The sequence below is a fragment of the Chrysochloris asiatica genome, unplaced genomic scaffold, assembly GCF_000296735.1.
Source record: "Chrysochloris asiatica unplaced genomic scaffold, ChrAsi1.0 scaffold00168, whole genome shotgun sequence".
NCBI classification, from domain to species: Eukaryota; Metazoa; Chordata; class Mammalia; order Afrosoricida; family Chrysochloridae; genus Chrysochloris; species Chrysochloris asiatica.
In genome coordinates this window covers 5516914-5536756 of record NW_006408686.1, presented here as the reverse complement: position 1 = coordinate 5536756, position 19843 = coordinate 5516914, and the positions used below count along the sequence as shown (strand labels likewise).

The following is a 19843-nucleotide window of genomic DNA, read 5'->3' as shown; positions in this document are numbered from 1 at the left end:
AAGGTAGGGAACCCAATCAGGCGTGTTTCTCTTCACACAAGACTTGGGCACTTGTTCACTGACTAGCTGGGTGAACTGTAGGAGGAAAGAATGATACTGTGTGCTAGGCATTGTGTCAGCTTTCTTGCCTTTTCTGTATTGAATTCTCCCTACTGTGTTATGTGGTAGCACTGATGTTGTCATTGGATACTATCAAGTCAATCCCAGCTCTTAGGGATCCCACGTGACAGTGGAGCTGCCCTCTAGGGCTTTGTGGACTAATCTTCACAAAAGCACAGCACTGAGTCTTTCTCTTGCAGGGCTAGGCTACTGTGTGGGTTCAATCTATCCACTTTTCTCTTAGCACCAAGCACATAGTCAGGAAGCTGACATCAAGGAGACTGGTTTTGGTTTTAATTTTTTTTTTATGTAAAACATTCAGGTGGTTTGATAGGGTCGGGGCTTATGGTTCAGGTGGGACTGTGGTAAAAAGTCAGGCTGGAGAGGTGAGACGACTCTCCTGAACTCAGGGGGAAAGCTCACACTGGTCCTAGATGGCAGTGAGGAGCCCCTGGAGATGTAGGAGCAGTGTGAGGTCAGCAGCTGAAGGACAAGGACCAGAGCTGCTGTCTTAATTGGCCCCACCTTCCCAGAGAGCAAGTCCCAGTGTGGGGACACAGAAGGGTTTTAATTAAGCTCCGGCACCAACGACTGAGCCTAGGGCTGCCCAGCGTCTGGGCATATGCCCAGACTGTGCCCAAAGCAACAAAAGAGTCAGAAGCCTGCCTCAGCTTCACCTCATTTCTTCGGTCTGCCATTCTGACTTTCTCTACTAGGCCTCTGCCTGCTTTGTGGTGCACCCAGGCCTTGCCTGGGCCCAGTCATCTCACTGGAGTGTGTGCATGTTTTATTTGTGTGGTTTCTGTCTCTGGCCTCATTGTCCTCCCTAAAAGTCTCTCCTGCATTCAGATACACTTCCTCTCAGCCATTCTACCAAGTAAGCCCATCCCCATTCCTATCTTCCTGGCTCTCCTCTGTAGCCCAGGCCAGCCTTCACCTTCTCCATTCTCTTCTCCACGCAGACTGCCCAGTCCCTGGGCCTGACCTGGAGATCAATCCCACCCTGGAGTCTCTGTGTCTGAGCATGACAGAACACGCCTTGGGTGGTGAGCATTTCCTCTTCCCCTGACCCAGCAGCTCCAAGTCATCCTGAGGGTTCCCTGGGGGGACAAGACTCCAGGGTGGGCCTGGCTGGGATGACAGGCTACCTGAGCGCCTGTTCATGGACCTCCCACCAGCTCCTGATATTCCTCCCTTCCTCCCTTTCTCACCACAGATGGGACAGACAAAACCTCCACCATCTGACGGGACCCACAGCCCAGCGCACCCATAGGCTCCCTGGGCGGCGGGCGGGGGCCAGCCCCCATTGGGCTTCTCCGAAACAGCGAGAGGGTGGGCTGGCTCAGCTATACATTCTAATATTTTTCTACTCTCTCACCCTTTTCACTTTTGTTTAACATTGGCACCCACCTTACTCCCAGGCCCATGGGGGTATCTCTGCAGAGGGGGAGGGGGTATCCAGGAAGTGATGGGGGGACAGGGACTAGCCAGACTGCCTACCCCTTCCTTCCTTTCCTCATCCCCCACCTGGCCAAGTCCCATCACAGCCTCCTCCAGACCACTGACCACCTGCCTGCCCCTCCCCAAGGGAGCAGATAACCCCCAGAGACAAGCTGCCCCCACTCCCTGTGAAGTCTGCTCAGAAACATTGGACTTGGGGAGAAATGAGCAGGCTAGATAAGCTACTCTCGGGAACATTTGAGCGGAGCCAGGGAGCAGCAGTCCGGGGAGGAGAGGAATCACCTCTCTAACTTTTTCTTCGTCCCCACCCCTTCTCCAGAGGACAAGAGCCACCTTCTTCTCACTCACCTCCTTTTGCCCTGTTTATCAGAGGTTCTCTACAATTAATTTCTTAGGCCTATTTAAGATACATATTTATATAGTTCTTAACGGTTTTTCTCTCATCATTCCCTCTCCTTTTTAGAATCCCTAGGCCTCTCTCTGAGCCAAGACAGTGGCAGGGGGAACCTGAATTTTATGAGGGGAGAGGGCAGAGCCCCCTCCTCCAGATCCCCCTCGCCTTCCTCCCCACTACCACCCCATCCTGGTTCCCCAAGGTGCAGAGTTTGAAGGTGGGGAGCCAGGGCAGCCAGTGAGGTCAGGAAGTCTGTTGCCTTAATGTCCCCTTCCCCGCCCACCACCACACCCGCCTCCTCTCTTCTCTGGTTTGGCTGGGGAAAGACTAGGGGTGAGGTATACAGGGAAAGGAGATTGTTTTCTTGTGGGTTTCTTTCCCCACCCCTTTTCTTTCCGTTTCCCCCTACTCCCATTCTGTCATGACCTCACTGAGGCAGAACACTATAGCCCCCCCCAGCCCCCCCCCAATGGCACATAGAGCTCAGATCCCTGTTCCTATGGAGGGGCTGTTGTGTTGGAGCCCTGGTAGAGGGAGGGGACTCGGGGGTCCAGTCAAAGCCAGGGTCTCCCTTCTCCAGCCCCCTCATTCTCCTCAACTCACCCCCACCCCTCACTGGGACATTCTCAAGCTTTTCACATCGAAAAGGAAAAAAAAAAATGTTATTTTTAGATACATTTTATGAATAACTTTTGTTATGAATATGGCTGGTAACCATTGTGTATGTTATTAAAGATACAAAATGTTGGGGGGGGAAATTTGAAAACCACCACCCTCCCTGCATCCTCACCCCATTCCCCAGACCTCGTTGCCCCTGCCCTCCTGGTCTGTGGAACTCCCCCAGCTCTGTGCTCAGGGAGGGGGTAGAGGAAGCCAGGGGGGCTCACCTCCTCTCCCAGTGCCGGGCTGGGTGGGGTGTCAGGTTTATTTATGTACCTCTTGCACACTCATCAACCTATGCAAGTCCCCCAGCCCGGCCCCGCCGTGTTTCTGTGCCTTTGCTCATTCCCCTGAAGCTCCCAGGGTATCTCTAGCCCTCTTCCCACTAGCCCCAGGAAGCAGGAGGGATGGGGGGGCGGGGGACACCTCATTTGGAATCAGTTGGTGTCCCTCTTTATGGGACCCTGACCTCCCTCCAGCCAGCCCATCCTGTTCACTGTTTGTCGGGATGTGCTGGCAGAGGTGCTGAGGGACACCCCACACACAAAGGGAGGCAAGAGCTGGCCCATCTACCCACCCATCACCCCCTGACAGCAGAGTGCGCAGGACGCAGGCGGCCCCACTCTGATGGGCAGGACCCAGACCCCAGACCCTCTCCTGTCCCCCTTCCCCAAACCCTCCACCATGATTTCGCCACCACCCCCCCTTTTGTCCCCAGCCCCATTGGCAGAATCAGCTTTGAGTATAACTGTACAGTTTTTCTCGCTGTTGAAGAAGACTTATTTGTTGGAGTTTCACTTGTTAATGGTCTGGGCTTATTTTGGAGAAAAAAAAAAAAAATGAAAACATAAAAGGATTCTGATCTTTGTTTTGCTGCATTTAATGGAAACCCCGTCCGTGGCCTTGCACTTTTGGGTCTGGAACACCTGGAGCGGGGATCCAGTGAAATGAGGCCACAGGGGCTGGGTAGAGGGCAAGAACTTGTCTTTATTAACAGCAGAACGGTAGGTGGGGAGGGCAAACCAGATGAAGAACTCACAGACCGACCACTGGGCAAGTGCCTTGTGCCCTTAACGATGGTGCATGTGCCAGCCCAGGGACCCTGGGACTCAGTCACTGTCACTGTCGGCATCGCTGGAATCTGAAGGTGCCGCTTCACTGCCATCCTCCTGGGCTGAATGCTCACTGCCACTGGGGAAGGGGCTGGCACTGCGGCTCCGACTGCGCTGGCCACCCCTCTCACTGCCACTGTCTGAGTCATTATCACTGCCACGTGTCTGTCCTCTGTCCTCCTCCTCAGAGTCAGCATCATCCTCCGAATCAGCATCACTGCCAAAGATCTCCTCTTTGTCCCGAGCAGCCCGGGCCTCATCCTCGCTGCTTTCGTCCTCGCCACTGCCACTCTTTTCGCTGGCCTCCTCCCTGTCACCTTCCTCCCGCTCGCTCTCACTGCCCGAGTGTTCATCCTCACTGCCCTCCTTCTCACTGCTGCTGCCCTTCTCTCGCTCTTCATCTGTGGGGGAAGCAGAGTAGTGAGCAAGCCCCCATTTTCCTGTGCCAACTCTCCAGGGACCCCTAGGCTGTCTGGCTTTACCTGAGCCCCCAGCTTCTTTCTCCTCTGTCTCCATCTCCTCTTCCTCCTCCTCCTCAGGCTCGTGGTTCTCCAGCTGCGCCTTTCTCGCCTCCTGGAAACAATGGGATGGGGGAGGGAGGTCACTGTCAGGTCCAGTTCCCTTGTCACCCTCTACCACCTTCCCTGTGGGACCCCTGGGCAGAAGAGTGCTTGTTACCTGGGCTTCTAACTCCTTTTCGTTCATGTCCCGGTGTTTGACCACAAGCAGAGCATTGGTGCCTGACTGGACCCCAGCCTTGGCCCTACGCTTACTAAGGCGGACCCTGGGGGAGGTGGGGGCGATAAAGAGAAAGTGGTTAAAGCCCTGAGGGGTCGTCTGCCTTGGTTTATTCTTCCCACTCAAGGCTTAGCCAAGCAGGCCAGAGTAAATATGGGAAGAAAATATGTGAGTAAGGGGGATTAAACTCAGTGGAGAGGGCAAGAATGAGTGCTCCTGAGGTACCAATTTGGGTGGCCTGCACTGTTTATCTACTGTGAGTTCCTCACCAACATTTGAAAAACCAGGCTCTCACCTGATCTGGCTTTCTGGCTTTTAGAAAATACAGATCTGTGGCCTTCGTACCATCCCACATACACTCACCCGCCCATAGCACTTGAGACCAATGGGCTAGAGCTGGATCAGGGTAAGGGTGACCCTCAGAGGTGCCAGGAGCTGCTGGTCCTCCAGACTCCAGACCCCAGGCCCCCACTGCTGCTTGGCTTACAGGCTCAGAACAAACAGATGATCACTGCTTTAAATACAATCTCAAGGTCGCCCTTTCCCAACCGTAAAAGAGCAGCCCTATAGAGCACTAGTCTTAATCATCAGAGAAGAAATGGGGCCTGACAATCCTCGGAGACCGCATTTCATTCCACTGTGCCTGGGGCCGCCATGAGTCAAGGGCTGGCTAGAGAGCAGCCAACAACCATCTACAAAAGCTGTGTCTGCAGTGAAGACTTCCTTCTTTCCACTCACTTAGAAACAGGACTAGTTCACATGGGTTACATAGGCTTTTACTGCTCTTCCGTGTGCATGTGACAAATCCGTAGGGGCAAATGACCCCCATGGGCACAGCCCAAGCTAGTCCAAGATGAGAGTGAACTGGATACCTGGTCTCCAACTCATTGTAGTAAACCCCATCACCCTCTCGGAAGATGAAGAAGTAGTTTTCCTCGTAGCCCTTGCTAGCCTTGTTCTTCACATTCCAGTTGTACTCCCGAGCAATCTTGTAGTCATACCTGAGGATGAGAATGTAAGACCAACCCCATTCCTCCCGTGAGAGAAAAGAACACGCTTCTCAATCCCCAGACCCAATCCCAAGCACGCACACATCATCTGGTGCATAGTCCATCTCCTCCTCCTGGTCCCGCTTTCGCTTCTTCAGAGTCTCTTCCACGGGCAGGAAGTAGGCCACAAACTGGTTCCCTTCTTCGTCCATCATGCCCCTGGTTGGTGAGGAGAGAAGGAGCAATGAAAAGGGAAGACGAGGGGACAATCAACGAGCAGGACACAGGGCAGCAGGGCCACTTGCCTGATCATAGCCTGAGACATCATCTCCAGTGCCGCGGCACCACTCGTGTCCTTGGGGGCTGGGTCGGAGTCGAAGATGACCTGAGCACACGGGTTGATCCACATCTGGGAGGATGGAACATACAGGTTGGACAGGACGGAGGACTGACCCTGGCCCACTTCTTATGAACAAGCATCCTGTGGCTATCCGGCTCTGCCTCCCGCCTTGGATCTGACCTTAAAGTCTGGGAAGACAGGCATGACCTCCACTGGTGTCACCCGTGGCTTGCTGTAGTGCTGAGAGATCTGGTGGGGCCAAAAAACAGTGAAAAAGAGGACAAGCTCTGGAGCCCCACCTTTCTCTGCTCTCCCACACTAGCCCCTCAGTTACCGACTTCTGGGCATCCTCAAAAGTCTTCTCGATGGCTGTAATCTGGCTATCCCTGTCTTTGTAGATCTCCTCCTCAGTGAACTGCTGCTTCACAGAAACCCCAATCCTAGGAGACAGGAGAGAGCCTCAGGGCTCACCGGACACACACAACCCTCCAGCTGTCATCCCTCCCTCCCTCCCCTGCTCTAACTTACTTAACCTCAGGCTTCTCGTTGGAGATGCCATAACGGTTGAACTCCGTGGAGATGTACTCTGTCTTCCGCATCCATGGCACCACCTTAGCATGCTGCTGGGATCTGGGGGGAGGAGTGGGCCCCACGTTTAAAGATCCCATCCACGCCAGCCCCCAACACCCCTCGGCAGCATCTTACCTCTTAGAGCTTGTAGGGGCCTGAATTTCCTCTTCCAAAAGCTTCTCATCAGCCAGATCCAGAAGAACTAGGAGCGAGTACAGGAGGCAGGCGACTGTGAAGGAGCTCTAGGCCTGGCAGACCCTCCCTGCCTTCCCACATACCATTGGGGTCGATGCGGTAGGTGTCAGGGTTGATCAGGTCAATGGTGACCCCCAGATCTGGCTCAGTCAGTAGGTCATGTTTGTGCTGTTTCTCCAAGGAAGTCGCTTTGTACTGGACGAACCTGGGTAGGGAAAGGTGCCCGCTCTGATTCCCTGATTCCAGCTTTGCCCTGTATTCCTGCTTCCTAGAGACTACGCTTATGCTTTTCTGCAGGGTGTTACCCACCACTGGGGTCAAAAGGCCGGCACCCCCGTGGAAAGACACCACTTACTCTACTGAAATACACTGAGCACGATCTACGGATTCTCTGGCCCTGAGAAGAAAGTCCACGAAAGAGGACTTGCCTTCCAGGAGGTCATGTTTTAGTGATTTTGTCCCCTCATCCCTCACTGCAGTACGTCTCACCTGTTCTGGTCGAAAGGGTAGGTGATGAACTTGGGATCAAAGGGGATGTCAGGGAGGCTGTTGCAGTACTTGACTCGGCAGACCACTCCAGACCTGGGGACACATGGCTCAAAAGTGGGCTCCTGCTCTAATGCATGGCATAAATACACTGTCAAACATAACAAATACGCACAAACAGTAGAAGACAAAACATAACTGGGACCTTCTGAAAATTGTGATGCACTTTTTGTGCATCAAAAGAGTAAAAAAAAACCCGCAGACGGAAAAATTTTTTGCAATGACATATCAGACAAGGGACTAATCTTTAAAATGTATAGAAAACTACAGCACCTCGACAAGAAACGGACAAGGAACCCAATTTAAAAATGGGCAGAGGACATGAACAAACACTTCATTCAGGCAGCCAATAAACATATGAGGAATCATTAGCCGTTGTTGTTGTTAAGTGCCGTCAAGTCGGTTCCGACCCATAGCGACCCTGTACAGGGTTTCCGAGGGTGTAAATCTTTACGGGAATAGAAAGCCTCATCTTTCTCCCGCGGAGCGGCTGGTAGTTTCGAACCGCTGACCTTAAGGTTCACAGCCCGATTCGTAACCACTACGCTACCAGAGCTCCATTAGAGAGATGCAAATCAAAACAATGAAATACTATCTCACCCCAGAATTAATAGCAATTTTTTTTTTAAAAATGCTGGCAAGGGTGTGGAGAGACTGGGACCCTCTTCCATTGCTGGTGGGACTGTAAAATGATTGAAGCACTCTGGAAAATGATACGGCGCTGCCTCAGAAAGTTGGAAACAGAAACAGCAACCCGTCTACTTGGTATACATCCACAAGAAATGTGAGCCAGGACATGTGGCTGTTCATCGCAGCACTCTTCACAATAGCAAAAAGATGGAGACGGCCCATGAAAGAATGGATAAAAGAACTGCTACACACACACAATGAACTCCTATGCAACCCTGAGTAACAATGAATCTGTGTGAAAAAGCTCAGAACACTGATGAACCTGGAGGAAATCAATCAATCACTAAAGGACAAATATTATATGCAACCACTATTGTAAGCTCAAGAAAAGGTTTTCATGCTAAAAGAAACATTCTTTGATGGTTACTAAGGATGGGAAGGAAGGGAGAGTAATTCAGTGGCTAGATGGTAGACACATTAACTCGGGTGATGGGGAGGGCAAAAGACAAGAAGGGGGAGAGTAGTAGATGAGGAGGTTGGCAGAAGAATGTTGAAGGCAGGTAAAGACACAGGGAGGTATGCAAGGGCTAAAAGGGATAGAAGTAAATAGTGTTACATACACAACCCTGAAACAACAGTGTTCTGCAGATAGATACATGCACAGACACAGGCTGAATGGGTATGAGAGGAAGAGTGAGAATAGACCCACAAATATATGAGCGTTTGAAAGAGCATTATTTGGACGTGGTATTTATCTTTGCTGCAAACACAACTATGCAAAGTGGTGGAGCATACAGCACGCAAAATTATCAAAACTTAGATATTCTCAAACATCTTTAAGGCAGTGAGATGCTTGGGCCTTGGGACAGTGGACCACAGTCTCAGGGAACACCATGGTCAACTGGCATAATGCAGTCCACAAAGACAGTGTTTTATATCCTACTTTGGTGAGTTGCATCTGGGATCTTAAAAGCTGGTGAGCAGCCATCTAAGGTGTAGCTACTGGTCTCTCCAGAAGAAATAAGAGTGATGAGGATTGAAGAGGCTTAGAATCAATGAGTCAGCAACCTAATGGAACATGTGAACATCAATCTCCACGACTCTGAGACCAGAAAAACTAGATGGTGCCCGGCTACTATCACCAACTGCTCTAACAGGGATACATTAGAAGGTCCCAGGTAGAGTGGGAGGAAATGTGAAACAAAACTCAAAATTATAATAAAGATGGGGTGTACTGGTCAGAAAGAGACTGGAGGAAGCAGAGATGATGGCCCTCAACCATCTTTCAAGTCTAGAAAGAAACTCACGCTTGTGGCCCAATTTTTAGCCAAGCAGTAGATAAATATGTAGGGGGAACAACAACACTAGTAAGGTCTGCTCACCACAGCATGGCTAATCATTCAAAATCAAAAGAGCAACATTTCTCTAAGGACAACGTTGAGAAGGCATGGGAAGGTGGGTGGAATGGAAATGGGAAGCATAGGGAGGAAGTGGGATCACTGTTGTTACATGGAGGGGATTATAATCCCTGAGAGGAAACACAGTGTATGATATGCTGAATAGAAAACTGATGATCTTGTCTGTAAACCTTCACTCAACTCACAATAGTTTTTTTTTTTAAAGTAGGTCCCTGCTGCCCCACCTCTGATCCCAGTTCCCACTGACCCACCCTTTCTGGGAAAGCTCAATGGGGGGGGGGGGGGGAGCTCACCTTTCAGGCAGAGTCCGGTGGGAATTGGGCCTGTTGGGAAAAAGACACAGAGAAAGATGGAGAGAGATGGGATTGACAGGCAAGTGGAAGGGGCTTCTCCAAGCTTTCAGAAGGGGCGAGGAGACTTCAATGCTTCATTCTCTTTGGAAGAGGGGTCTCCATGTGTTTTAATGGAGTTAGTCAAGTAAGTGTTCAATCCCTTTTGGAGGAAACCCACTGTCATGAATCAATTCCAACTCAGTGATCCTATAAGGCAGAGTAGATAGAGCTGCTCCTTCAGTTCCCAGGCTGTAAATCTTTAAGGGAGCAGACAACTTCATCTTTCTCCCACAGAACGGCTGGTGGGCTTGAACCACCAAACTTACAGTTAATAGCCTAACTGCATCAGGGCTCCTTCTTTTGGAGGAAACAACTCCAAATACTTTCATGAATGAGGCCAAACTCCACTTTATTAACTGACTATGGTGAAGATGTTCACGATTTATGGAAACCCTATACAGACAGGGTCACAATGGGTCGGAACCGATTCAGTGGCACTTAATAGTACAGAGTAGAAACTGCTCCTTACGGTTTCCGAGACTGAATCTTGAAGGGCACAGCCTCATCTTTCTCCCGTGGAACAGCCGGTGGGCTTGAATCAATAACCTTGTGGTTAGCAGCCCAACAAGTAACCCACTGAGTTAATTTGAAGTTAACTCCAAATGCCTTCATTAATGAGACCAAGCAATCCCTTCTTGAGGGGATATCTTTCAATGACTTAAAGAACTCATTCAACCGTTTTTCAATGTTTGAACCCCTCTTTACTAACCCACGGCTGTCATGATGATTATTCCCACTCATAGGAACCCTGTTGTTGAATCTGATTCAGACTCATAGCGACCCTATACAGAGGCTTTTTAAATCGCTGTGGACCAAAAAGCTTCATCTTTCGCCTCGCCTTCTTTGCTGCTGTCCTTACGGTTCACTGTCGTGTTTATACGGTAGAGCCACCCGCTCCCACGGCAACCCGTATTGTTAAGTGCTGTGGAGTCGATTCTAACTCATAACGACCGCGAAGGTTTCCAAGGAGCTGCTGGTGGGCTTGAACCTTGTGGTCAGCAGTCTATTGCTTATCTTTCAGGGCCACACCAGCACTGAAATCTTCAAAAATTAATCCCTGAACTGGATGATGAGGATGGCAAGGAAGGGAGGGGGCAACATCCCGTGCCAGGAGGTGCCTAGAGACCCCGCCCCCTTTGCCAAGGTGCTCGCTGTGACGTCACAGGCACACCTGGGGGCCGATGACGTTCTAGACACACTCCCGCGCAGAGACCCCCGCGCCTCACCAAATTTAGAGGAAAACGCTACCGGCAGGCGACGTGACGCCTACCTGTGGCCATCTTCCCGCTGGGCCTGGGTCTGGATGGTGGGCGCCATGGCGACGACGTGACTACAGCTCAGACGGAGTCCTAGCTGTGCCGCAGGGCGAGGCGGAGAGGCGTGCCGACTTCGGCGGCCGCCGAATCTGAGACCCACCTGGATTGGCGCAGCTCTCCGCGAGGAGTAAGTGAGTCGGGCAGAAGTGGACCGACGATAAGAGTTCCGCACGAGACGCAGGGAAACGCGCAGGCACCACTGAGGACGGTCCCAGAACTCCGGCTCCACCAACTGCCGCCAAGATGATTAGGACCCTTCAGGTCGCATCGCGCCGCGAGGCCTTTCGGGAAATAGAGTCTAAATCAAGCCCACGCTCGGATTGGCGAAGGGCTAGACAGTGGGCGGAGCAAAAGAGGAATGTCTCCCTGTGATTGGGGAAAAGGTATCTCAATCTGGTCTAATACGAGAAGGTGGGATCACTGCTTTCTTCCCATTGGCTAAAATGCTTGGGCGGCGGTGCTAACTAGCCCAACAGGGTCTAGAAATTTTAGAGCGGAAAAAACGGAAAGAGTCTCCCTGGTATACTTCCGGTGCGCTAAACGAAAACGATGGCTGCGCCCCAGCAGACCCCTTCAACGGCTTCCTCGGCCGCTGGCGTCTCGGGCCCGGGCTCAGCTGGCGGCCCGGGGGCTCAGCAGCAGCCGCCGCCGCCCGCGCAACTAGTGGGGCCTGCCCAGAGCGGGCTTCTGCAGCAACAACAACAGGACTTCGATCCCGTGCAGCGTTATAAGATGCTCATCCCGCAGCTGAAGGAGAGCCTACAGGTGATTGGCCGGGAATGGCGAGGTGCCAGCGGGATGTGGTCGCCTGAACTAAAGGGGAGGGCCGACGAGGCTCCTTGGTCCCAGGGTGGGCTACTGAGCAGGCAAGATGAATGGGACCAGCACGAAGTGCTGCGAGGTGGAGCCTCCACTAATGCCGAACCTGGGATTGGCCGGAACTAGAATAGGAGGGAGTTTAAAGGAGAAACTGGGTGCTCATGGTTAAAGTCTAAGGAGAGGACTGACTCCTAGGGAGTTTCGGTCCCTGATTCACGCTCGAGGTGTGTGAAGACCCTAAGGGAGGTTGGGGGAGGTCATTGGGAGTTACACGTGTAGTGATTACTGTGTTGTTGTTGAGTATCCTCAAGTTGGTTCTGACTCATGGTGACCCTATATAGGGTTTCCAAGGAGCAGCTGATGGGTTTGAACTGCTGACCTTGTGGTTCGCAGTCTAGTGATGGACTGCCAAAAGAACAAACCAGTCAGTGTTGGAAGAATTACAGCCAGAATGCTCCTTAGAATCCACGATAGCCAGACTTCATCTCTCATACTTTCCTCATATTATCAATAGGACCCAGTCCCTGGATAAGAACATCATGCTTGGTAAAGTGGAAGGTTCAAGAAAAAAAGGAAGACCTCTCCCTCTTCCCCCCCCCCCCAATTAGATGGATTGGCACAGTGGCAGCAGCTATGGGTTTAAGCATACTAATGACAGTGAGGTTGGCTCAGGATTGGGCGGTGTTTTGTTCCGTGATACATAGGGTTACTATGAGCCAGTACTGACTCCATGGCACCTACTCACAAGACTAGTGTGTGGAATGAGACCTTCTGCAGAGAGGCAAGAGGGGTGGTACTAAATGAAGAAGAGGGTTGTCTGAATCTTAAGGGTGGGAATCTTAAAATGAGACCATCTAAAGATGTTAGTACATCTACCAAAGTTATCCCCTTCAATTTCTCCATCTCCCTGTTTGTTTTTTCATCAGACCTTGATGAAAGTTGCAGCTCAGAATTTGATTCAGAACACGAACATTGACAATGGGCAGTGAGTACACAGCTCCTGGTCACCTCCGTCTCCCCATCTTCACTTCAGTCTTCAGACCTCATCTCCCTGTGTCTGGGTTTCCACCCCTTAGGGCTCACCTTTGTGTCTCCTACGGTCCCCTGGGCCCTACCCTGGTGTCCTGGACCTGTTTCTTCCTAGCTGCTTGGTGAAATCTGGTTGGGTAGACACTGGTGTCCCAAGATTGGAAATCCATCCCTCAGTTCCTCCTTTCTTCTGGGCTGTAGAAAGAGCAGCGAGGGACCCATACAGCGCTTTGACAAGTGCCTCGAGGAGTTCTATGCACTCTGTGACCAGCTGGAACTCTGCCTGGTAAGGGGCCTCTCAGACCCTGAGGGACCACAGCCCTGCCTCAGTCCCCTGAGTCCTCAGAAACCCTCAGTGAATCATTCAGCACTACAGCACCACCTCCGGGCCTGACGTGCTGCAGCACTACTAGAGACACAGCGTTGCTTGGACCCTTGCTCTCACAGTGGGGTGGATATCCCCAAACGGTGGCAGCCCAGAGTGGTTGGGGCTGGGATGGCGGAAGCACAGGCAGTAGGGTCAGTGTTAAAATGAGGGAATCTCAAGGGGCTTTGGAAACCCAAGGAAGACTACTGCTATGCACACTGGAGTGAGGCTAGAAGAAAGAATGGGAGAGGAATCTGAGTTAGAGAAGGGCAGGAGGGTGAGAGTATGTTTGAATCCTTAATCCATCAATGTCCACCTCTGAGTTCTCAGTTCCTCCTTTGGAAAGTGGAGTTTCAGAGAAGACTGTCTCAGTCAGCTAGGTCTCAATCAGCAGGTAAAATACGTAACATGGCATTAGGCACGTGGCTCAGTGTTTCCTTTTGTGGCACTGTGGGTTAATACGTGGACTGCAGAGTCGGTTTGAAACGCAAGGTCAGTGGTTCAAGCTCACCAGCTGCTCTTTGGAAACCCTATGCAGGGTCGCTGTGGGTCAGAGCTGACTTGATGGCACTTAACAAGTGTTTCCTTTAGCATAGTCATTATTTTTAACTAGAGTTTGAAGGAAAAGTCAGAATCTGGGAAGCCTGTTCGAGGTAAGAAGACTGTTCAGCCAGGGAGAACAACTGCTGATTAAGTTCACTTTAGGAACTTTAAGAAATTCAGCCTGACTGGGGTTCATGGGGGCATATTGGAGACTGCACACAGCCCTTGGGCACTGGGGAGCCATGGAGAATTTCACACAGAGAAGAACATGGAATCTTCTTTGGGAATATCCCATCTGCCCTTTAGGAATACCACTTTGGCTGTCAAACAAAGAGTGGCTTCAAAGGGCTGAGACTGCCTCTTATCTCTGGGACCCCAAATAGGCAGCTCTGGCAGGATCCAGGTGGGCTAGGTCTAAGCACAGCCAGGCAAAGCCACATGGAAGGGAAGGGCAGGCAAGGGTGATGGTAAGGAGACTTGCTGGGGTAAAGGAACCTCCCAGGTGAGGTTCAGGTCTCCTCGAGTGGTGTTGTTGATGCAGCCCCAGGAGGAGGAGAAGCTTGGTGGGCAGAGTCTGAAGGGCTTTGGGAAGGACAGGACAGGGCTGGAGACAGAGTTACGAACATTAGTGCACAGGTAAGAACTGATGTATGTTTGGGTGAGACTGCCCTGGGAGAGTCCAAGGAGTGAGCGGAGGAGACTGGCCCTGGAAAGAGTTAGAAGTGCCTTGAAGCAGCATCTTGAGAAGTAGAAGGAAAGTCAGAAGTTGGTGCCATAAGAGAAGCCACTTCAAGCTGGGTGTTAGGGCCCAGTCGTAACAATAAGAGCAAATAACGTTCCTTGGTGGCAGCTGTGTGCAGTCCAGTTGGTTCTGACTCATAGCAATCCTATATGGTGTTGCTGAGGCTGTAAATGTGAGCCAAAAGCCTCATAGTTCTCCCATAGAGCTGGTGGTTTCGAACCACAGGCTTTACAGTTAGCAGTCCAGTGCATGGCCCACTACGCCACCAGGGCTCCTTGTCTCACATGCCTCTTCTCTGAGGTGGGCAGAGATGGTTATGATGCTCATTTTCCAAAGAAGGAAAGAGGCTTGCCATCACCTGCTTGTGTTCACCCAGCAAGTAACTGGGAGGGCCAGCCTTGGACTCCAGTAACTTGGGGTTCCTTGGATTGGGAGTCCTGGGAGCAAGACTAACACCAGACCCTGGCCTTCCTGCCCACAGCGCCTGGCACATGAGTGCCTGTCCCAGAGCTGTGATAGTGCCAAGCACTCTCCAACACTGGTACCCACAGCCACCAAGCCAGACGCAGTACAGCCGGACAGCCAACCCTACCCTCAGTACCTGGCAGTCATCAAAGCTCAGATTGCCTGTGCCAAGGACATCCACACCGCCCTGCTGGACTGTGCCAACAAGGTCATGGGCAAGACGCCTGCACCCCCTACAGGCCCTGGGGGCCCCCTCTGAGCTGGGGAGTCGGGGTGGGGAGCAGGAATGCAGAATGTATCTTGGGAACCCGACATAGCCTGGTCTCCGACTGTTCTTCCTCCTGCCACCAGAGGGCAGCAGAGGCCTGTCAGGAGAGTGCATGGCGCGCGTCCTCCCCATTGTACCTGCCCTGTTCCCCTCCCCAGCCTGGAGTGGACTTCAGACCCTGTGTGTTGACTGGCCTCCCTGTTTCCAGAGGCCTCCTCCCCCTGGCCTTGATGTGACACTCTGCCTGGGCCACTGTCCGTCTTCCCTGGCCCTGGCCCTAAAGGTTGGGGATGGTGGGTTCCATTTTGTAGTTGTTCCTCTGCCTCTATGGAGCTCTGGTAGGATAGAGCTTATAAGTTTGGCTGCTAACCTCAAGGTCAGCAAGTCAAAACTGCTAGCGGTTCTGCGGGAGAAAGATGAGGCTCCCGTAAAGATTGACCGCCTCGGAACCCCTGTGCAGGGTCACTGTGAGTCAGAACTGACTCCAAGGCACATGACCGCCACCACCTATGCCTCAGCTTCAGGTGTCTGTCCAACTTTCGCATTCCCGTTTCTGTGGCTGCTCGCCGTGCCCCTGTGGCTCCGTCTATCACTTCCCTAGTCTTCCTTTGCTGCTTTCTGCTGCCACTCCCAAACTAAAGACTCCCTCTCTTCAAAGGAGCCAGATCTGGGGGCCCAGACACCTGAGTTACCTGGAAGGAGCTCCATAGCCAGGAGACACAAACTATCCCCACCACCACCCATGTCAGTCCAGCCCCCAGCAGCCTTGGCCCAAGAAAGGGGAAGTGGAGAGGTCCAGTCCCTGACTTCAGCACTCCTGGTCAGGAACAACTCAGGCCCCAGGCCGCTGCTCTCACCCAGGCCTGCGTCAGCAACCCTCAGACCAAGGGCATTGTGTAATCCGTGGTGAGGCCTGCCTCCGTGGGTCCGTGGGATGCCTGGGTCCCTGTATTTTTAGCCCCAAAGGAGAAGTGAAAAGACCATGAATCATCGGTCCTGGGGAAGGACCCTGGACCCTAGACCCTAGTTCCAGGAAGCAGGCCTCAGGGAAGGAGGGCCCCAGCAAGTTCCCTGCTCCCCAGAGAGCTCCCGTGGCAATTCAGCCATGGCCTTCAGGCCCAGGCAAGCGCAGGGCGGAGCTACTAGCCCAAACCCAGCTGTTTGGGATGGGAAAGGCTCAAATGACTCAGGACTGCCCCACCCAACACCTGGTTCCCATGTCCTTGCCCATCAGGACTGGCTGGCCTCCTCTCCTGGAGTTCCACAAAGGAACGCCAAAACCATAGAGACCTCAGACTCTGAGCCCATGTCCCCACACTAAGTCCTGGAGCGTGACCAGCTGTGTGTGCATGTGCACCCCAGGAAATCCCCCCTCCCCTTTTTCCTTGTCTTTCCTGGGCTCACAGAGTGGGCTATCAGGAGGTTGGAACTGTTGGGGACAAGCTGAAGCTTCTATCCACTGGTGGAAATTCTCTGGGTCTGCCTCCGCTCTGCTCATCAATCAGCTCCCCCAACCCCAATTATTTAGAATAATCTCCCTTACTTAAAGGAGCCCTGGCGGTGGTGTGGGTTAAGTGTCAGGCTGCTAACCACAAGATTGGTAGTTCAAACACACCAGCTGCTCCTCAGGAGAAAGATGAGCTGTCTGTAAAGATTTTGTCTCAGAAACCCAAAGGCGCAGTTCGTCTCTGTCCTCAAGGGTTACTAGGGGTCAGAATCAACTCGATGGCAATAGGTTTCTACTTAAATTCAGTCAATTACAGGATTTAATCCAGTCCGGCTGCCAACCTCAAGGTCAGCAGTTCGAAACTACCAGTGGTTCTGCAGGAGAAAGATGAGGTGTTCTGCTCCCATAAAGATTTACAGCCTCAGAAACCCTGTGCAGGGTTGCTGTAAGTCGGAACCCACTCCACAACAACAAAACACCTTCACAGCAAAACCCACATTAGGGTTTGAACAATTGGGTAGCCCTGATGGCACTGTGTGTTAGCCCCACAAGGTCAGTGGTTCAAACCCACCAGCTGTTCCTGGGAGAAAGATGAGGCTATTCCCAGATTTAGTCTCAGAAACCTTCTAGAGGGTTGCTATGAGTTGTAATGGACTCGCTGACCAGTGGATTTGATTGGTTTGGGTTTGGGGAGCCCAATCAGGTTGACACATGCAGCTGACTCCCACAGCCCACCTATTGGCAACTGTGCACATTTTAAGCTATAATTAATTCCCAAATAAATACGATCATAAAGTTATATTTCTGCCTCACATAATTCATCTGTCTAGCTTACAACACTGCCCTCCCCCCCGCAAAAAAAAGAAAACCCCATCACTGACTTTTTCCCTGGACTCCTGGTATAGCGCTGTGGTAAGGCGTTGGACTACAAAGTTAGTTTGAACCACAAAGCTGGCAGTTCAAGCTCACCAGCTGTGCCTCGGAAACCCTATACAGGACCACTATGGATCTGGACCTACAGCACTGAACAACCTTTCCCCCAGCAGAACTCAACCCCAGGGCACTTACCACACACTGATCGACCTGTTTCAACCCCATGGCATATACACAAGACTGCCTATAGGGCCACCACAGTACTTAAAATCACACCCAGAGGGGTGTACAGCTCAAAGGCCACACACATGGTGGGAGACCACCAGGAAGCTGGTTACATTCCACAAACATTTAGTGAACATCTAGTGTGGCTCACCCTCCCTCCCTCTATATATATAGAGAGGGAGAGAGATCAGTATAAGCTAATGCTTTGGTGAGAGACTATAAACATTTTAAAAAACCATGTATCAGATAGCGAGATGGTCCAAGAAGGAAAATAACGCAGAGAAGTGGCGATACGAAATAGCAAAAAACTTGGTACTCAGGAATAAGTCTAACACAAGAAGTGGCAAGATTTGCATGTGCAAAAGTGCTACTCCATTGAAAAATGTTAAAGTTACAAAGCATTAAGCATGGGTAATGGTTTTCATGGGTATTGATTATGGTGCTTTAGAAATAGATGTTGCATCTGCTTTCTTTATTACGTTAGATAAGGTTATCTGAAAACCAGCTTTCACCTTTGACAGGTTAAGGGAAGCCTTACTGAGGTGATACTGGAGCAAAGACTTGAACGAGGGAACAAGTTATATGAACATGTGGGGCAAGAGCAGTCCACAGAGAGGAAACGGCAGGTGCAAAGACCCTGAGAGACCTGGACCACAGTAAAGGTACAGGAACAGGACAGAAATCAGAAGTAGATCATGGAGGGCCTTGGTGAGGGCTTTTTTTACTCTTCCTAGGTTATTAGACCCAGGGGGAAACTGGAACAGCTCCATCTTATCCCAACAGAAGCTAGCTTGACCCAACCATCATCCTACAACTATGGTGCCCCAGAGACCCAGTTCCAGTGGCACTCCCACAAACAAACTCTCCAAGGGAATAATCCAACCACATAAATACACAAATAACCCTGTAACCAGCACTTAACTCACTATCTCTCACCCCATCGCGGACTTTGCCCATCATGGGCTGACTCAGCCCAACACTATCAGAAGCAGCGTCTCTGAACAGATAAGACCAAGCACAGACGCAAAGCCCCAGCTTCTCAGGTACCCATGTGTGCGTGTCTGCTCTGCCCACAGAGGCAGATGCCAACAGCGACAGAGAGGTACCCCACCACCACCACCTCGCCATCACACATGCTGCAAACGTCAGGAACTTTCAAAGTTCACCAGTTTCACTGCCTTGTGACTGGGCCACAAAGGAACCACAACCAGACACCGGCCTACAACGTTCAAAGGCACACACGTAGTCTCTTGACGCCTACACATAAGGTCTCAGACACATATCAACACTGTTCACACATCTGGTGAATGAACACAAACAGGCACACTACACAGACACAGACAAGTGTACAGACCTTGTTACACCCTCACTCAGCTGTACCCCCCACTCCATGTGGCACACACACAGATGTACACAGTTATACAACGTTGAGGGGTTTTCTAGCCATACCTGAAGGGACATACAGTCTTACCTTCAAAGAGTTACATACACACACTTAGTCATCCCCAAAGCCTGCAATTGGGCACAGCTACGTGGAGCTGTAGGATAAGCACTAGATCAGAAGGTCGGCGGTTCAAACTCACCAGCAGCTCCTTGGAAACCTTATACAGGGTCACTATGAGTCTAAACCAATTTGACGGCACTTAACTATTAACTACACACAGATTTAAGGAGCCCTGGTGGTGCTGTGGGTTAGGCTGCTAACTGCAAGGTCGGTGGTTCAAACCCACCCGCTGCTCTGTGGGAGACGGATGAGGCTGTCTGCTCAGATAAATATTGGTAGTCTCGGAAATGTTTACTGCGTCCCCATGAGTTGGAATTGGCTCCATAGCAGCGGGTTTGACTTTCTGAGTTTTATACACAGATGTGCAGATAGATCTCGGAAGTCACAAGTTCGCATGAAAAACACCTCAAAGACAATGGCAGGTATAGACAGTGACAGTTGAGTGTACACTTGCAGACCCAGTGATAGTTAATGTGCACACAATACGGTCAGCCCACAGGCAGAGGCAGTTGCACATACTTATTCACAATTATCACATGTACCCAAGCACTGGACACATACACAAGTCCCACACCTATTTCTCCAATTGTGAACCACCGTACCCAGGCACTCTAAGTCTCACATAGCTGGTCATGTGGCTAGGGTACACACCTGCACCTGTGGCGCACACACTAGTCACACATTGTCCCCTCCCACCTCTC

General features: G+C 51.4%; 3 protein-coding genes across 3 annotated transcripts in view; 2 read left to right on the top strand and 1 right to left on the bottom strand.

Moving 5' to 3' along the window:
• Nucleotides 1-1984, top strand: part of SAMD4B (sterile alpha motif domain containing 4B) — a 35325-nt gene extending 33341 nt beyond the window's left edge. Inside the window, exons 12-13 of the mRNA XM_006871438.1 lie at nucleotides 1062-1145; nucleotides 1316-1984. Of these exons, the coding sequence (XP_006871500.1) occupies nucleotides 1062-1145; nucleotides 1316-1344 (113 nt within the window). The 3' untranslated portion in view covers nucleotides 1345-1984. The remainder of the gene's footprint in view (nucleotides 1-1061; nucleotides 1146-1315) is intronic.
• Nucleotides 1985-3589: 1605 nt separating this feature from the next.
• PAF1 (Paf1, RNA polymerase II associated factor, homolog (S. cerevisiae)) lies at nucleotides 3590-11098 on the bottom strand. The gene is made up of 14 exons (XM_006871437.1): nucleotides 10815-11098; nucleotides 9446-9475; nucleotides 7048-7140; nucleotides 6642-6763; nucleotides 6499-6565; nucleotides 6322-6423; nucleotides 6128-6233; nucleotides 5974-6042; nucleotides 5759-5862; nucleotides 5556-5672; nucleotides 5337-5465; nucleotides 4405-4510; nucleotides 4209-4299; nucleotides 3590-4127 (listed from the first exon to the last, which is right to left on the bottom strand). Exons 1-14 carry the CDS (start codon nucleotides 10859-10861, stop codon nucleotides 3724-3726), a joined length of 1587 nt encoding a protein of 528 aa, XP_006871499.1. The 5' UTR covers nucleotides 10862-11098; the 3' UTR covers nucleotides 3590-3723.
• A 311-nt stretch (nucleotides 11099-11409) lies between these two features.
• Nucleotides 11410-15084, top strand: MED29 (mediator complex subunit 29). The gene is made up of 4 exons (XM_006871530.1): nucleotides 11410-11625; nucleotides 12606-12664; nucleotides 12910-12994; nucleotides 14842-15084. The coding sequence occupies exons 1-4, from the start codon at nucleotides 11410-11412 to the stop codon at nucleotides 15082-15084; spliced, it is 603 nt and encodes a 200-aa protein (XP_006871592.1).
• Nucleotides 15085-19843: the final 4759 nt, after the last annotated feature.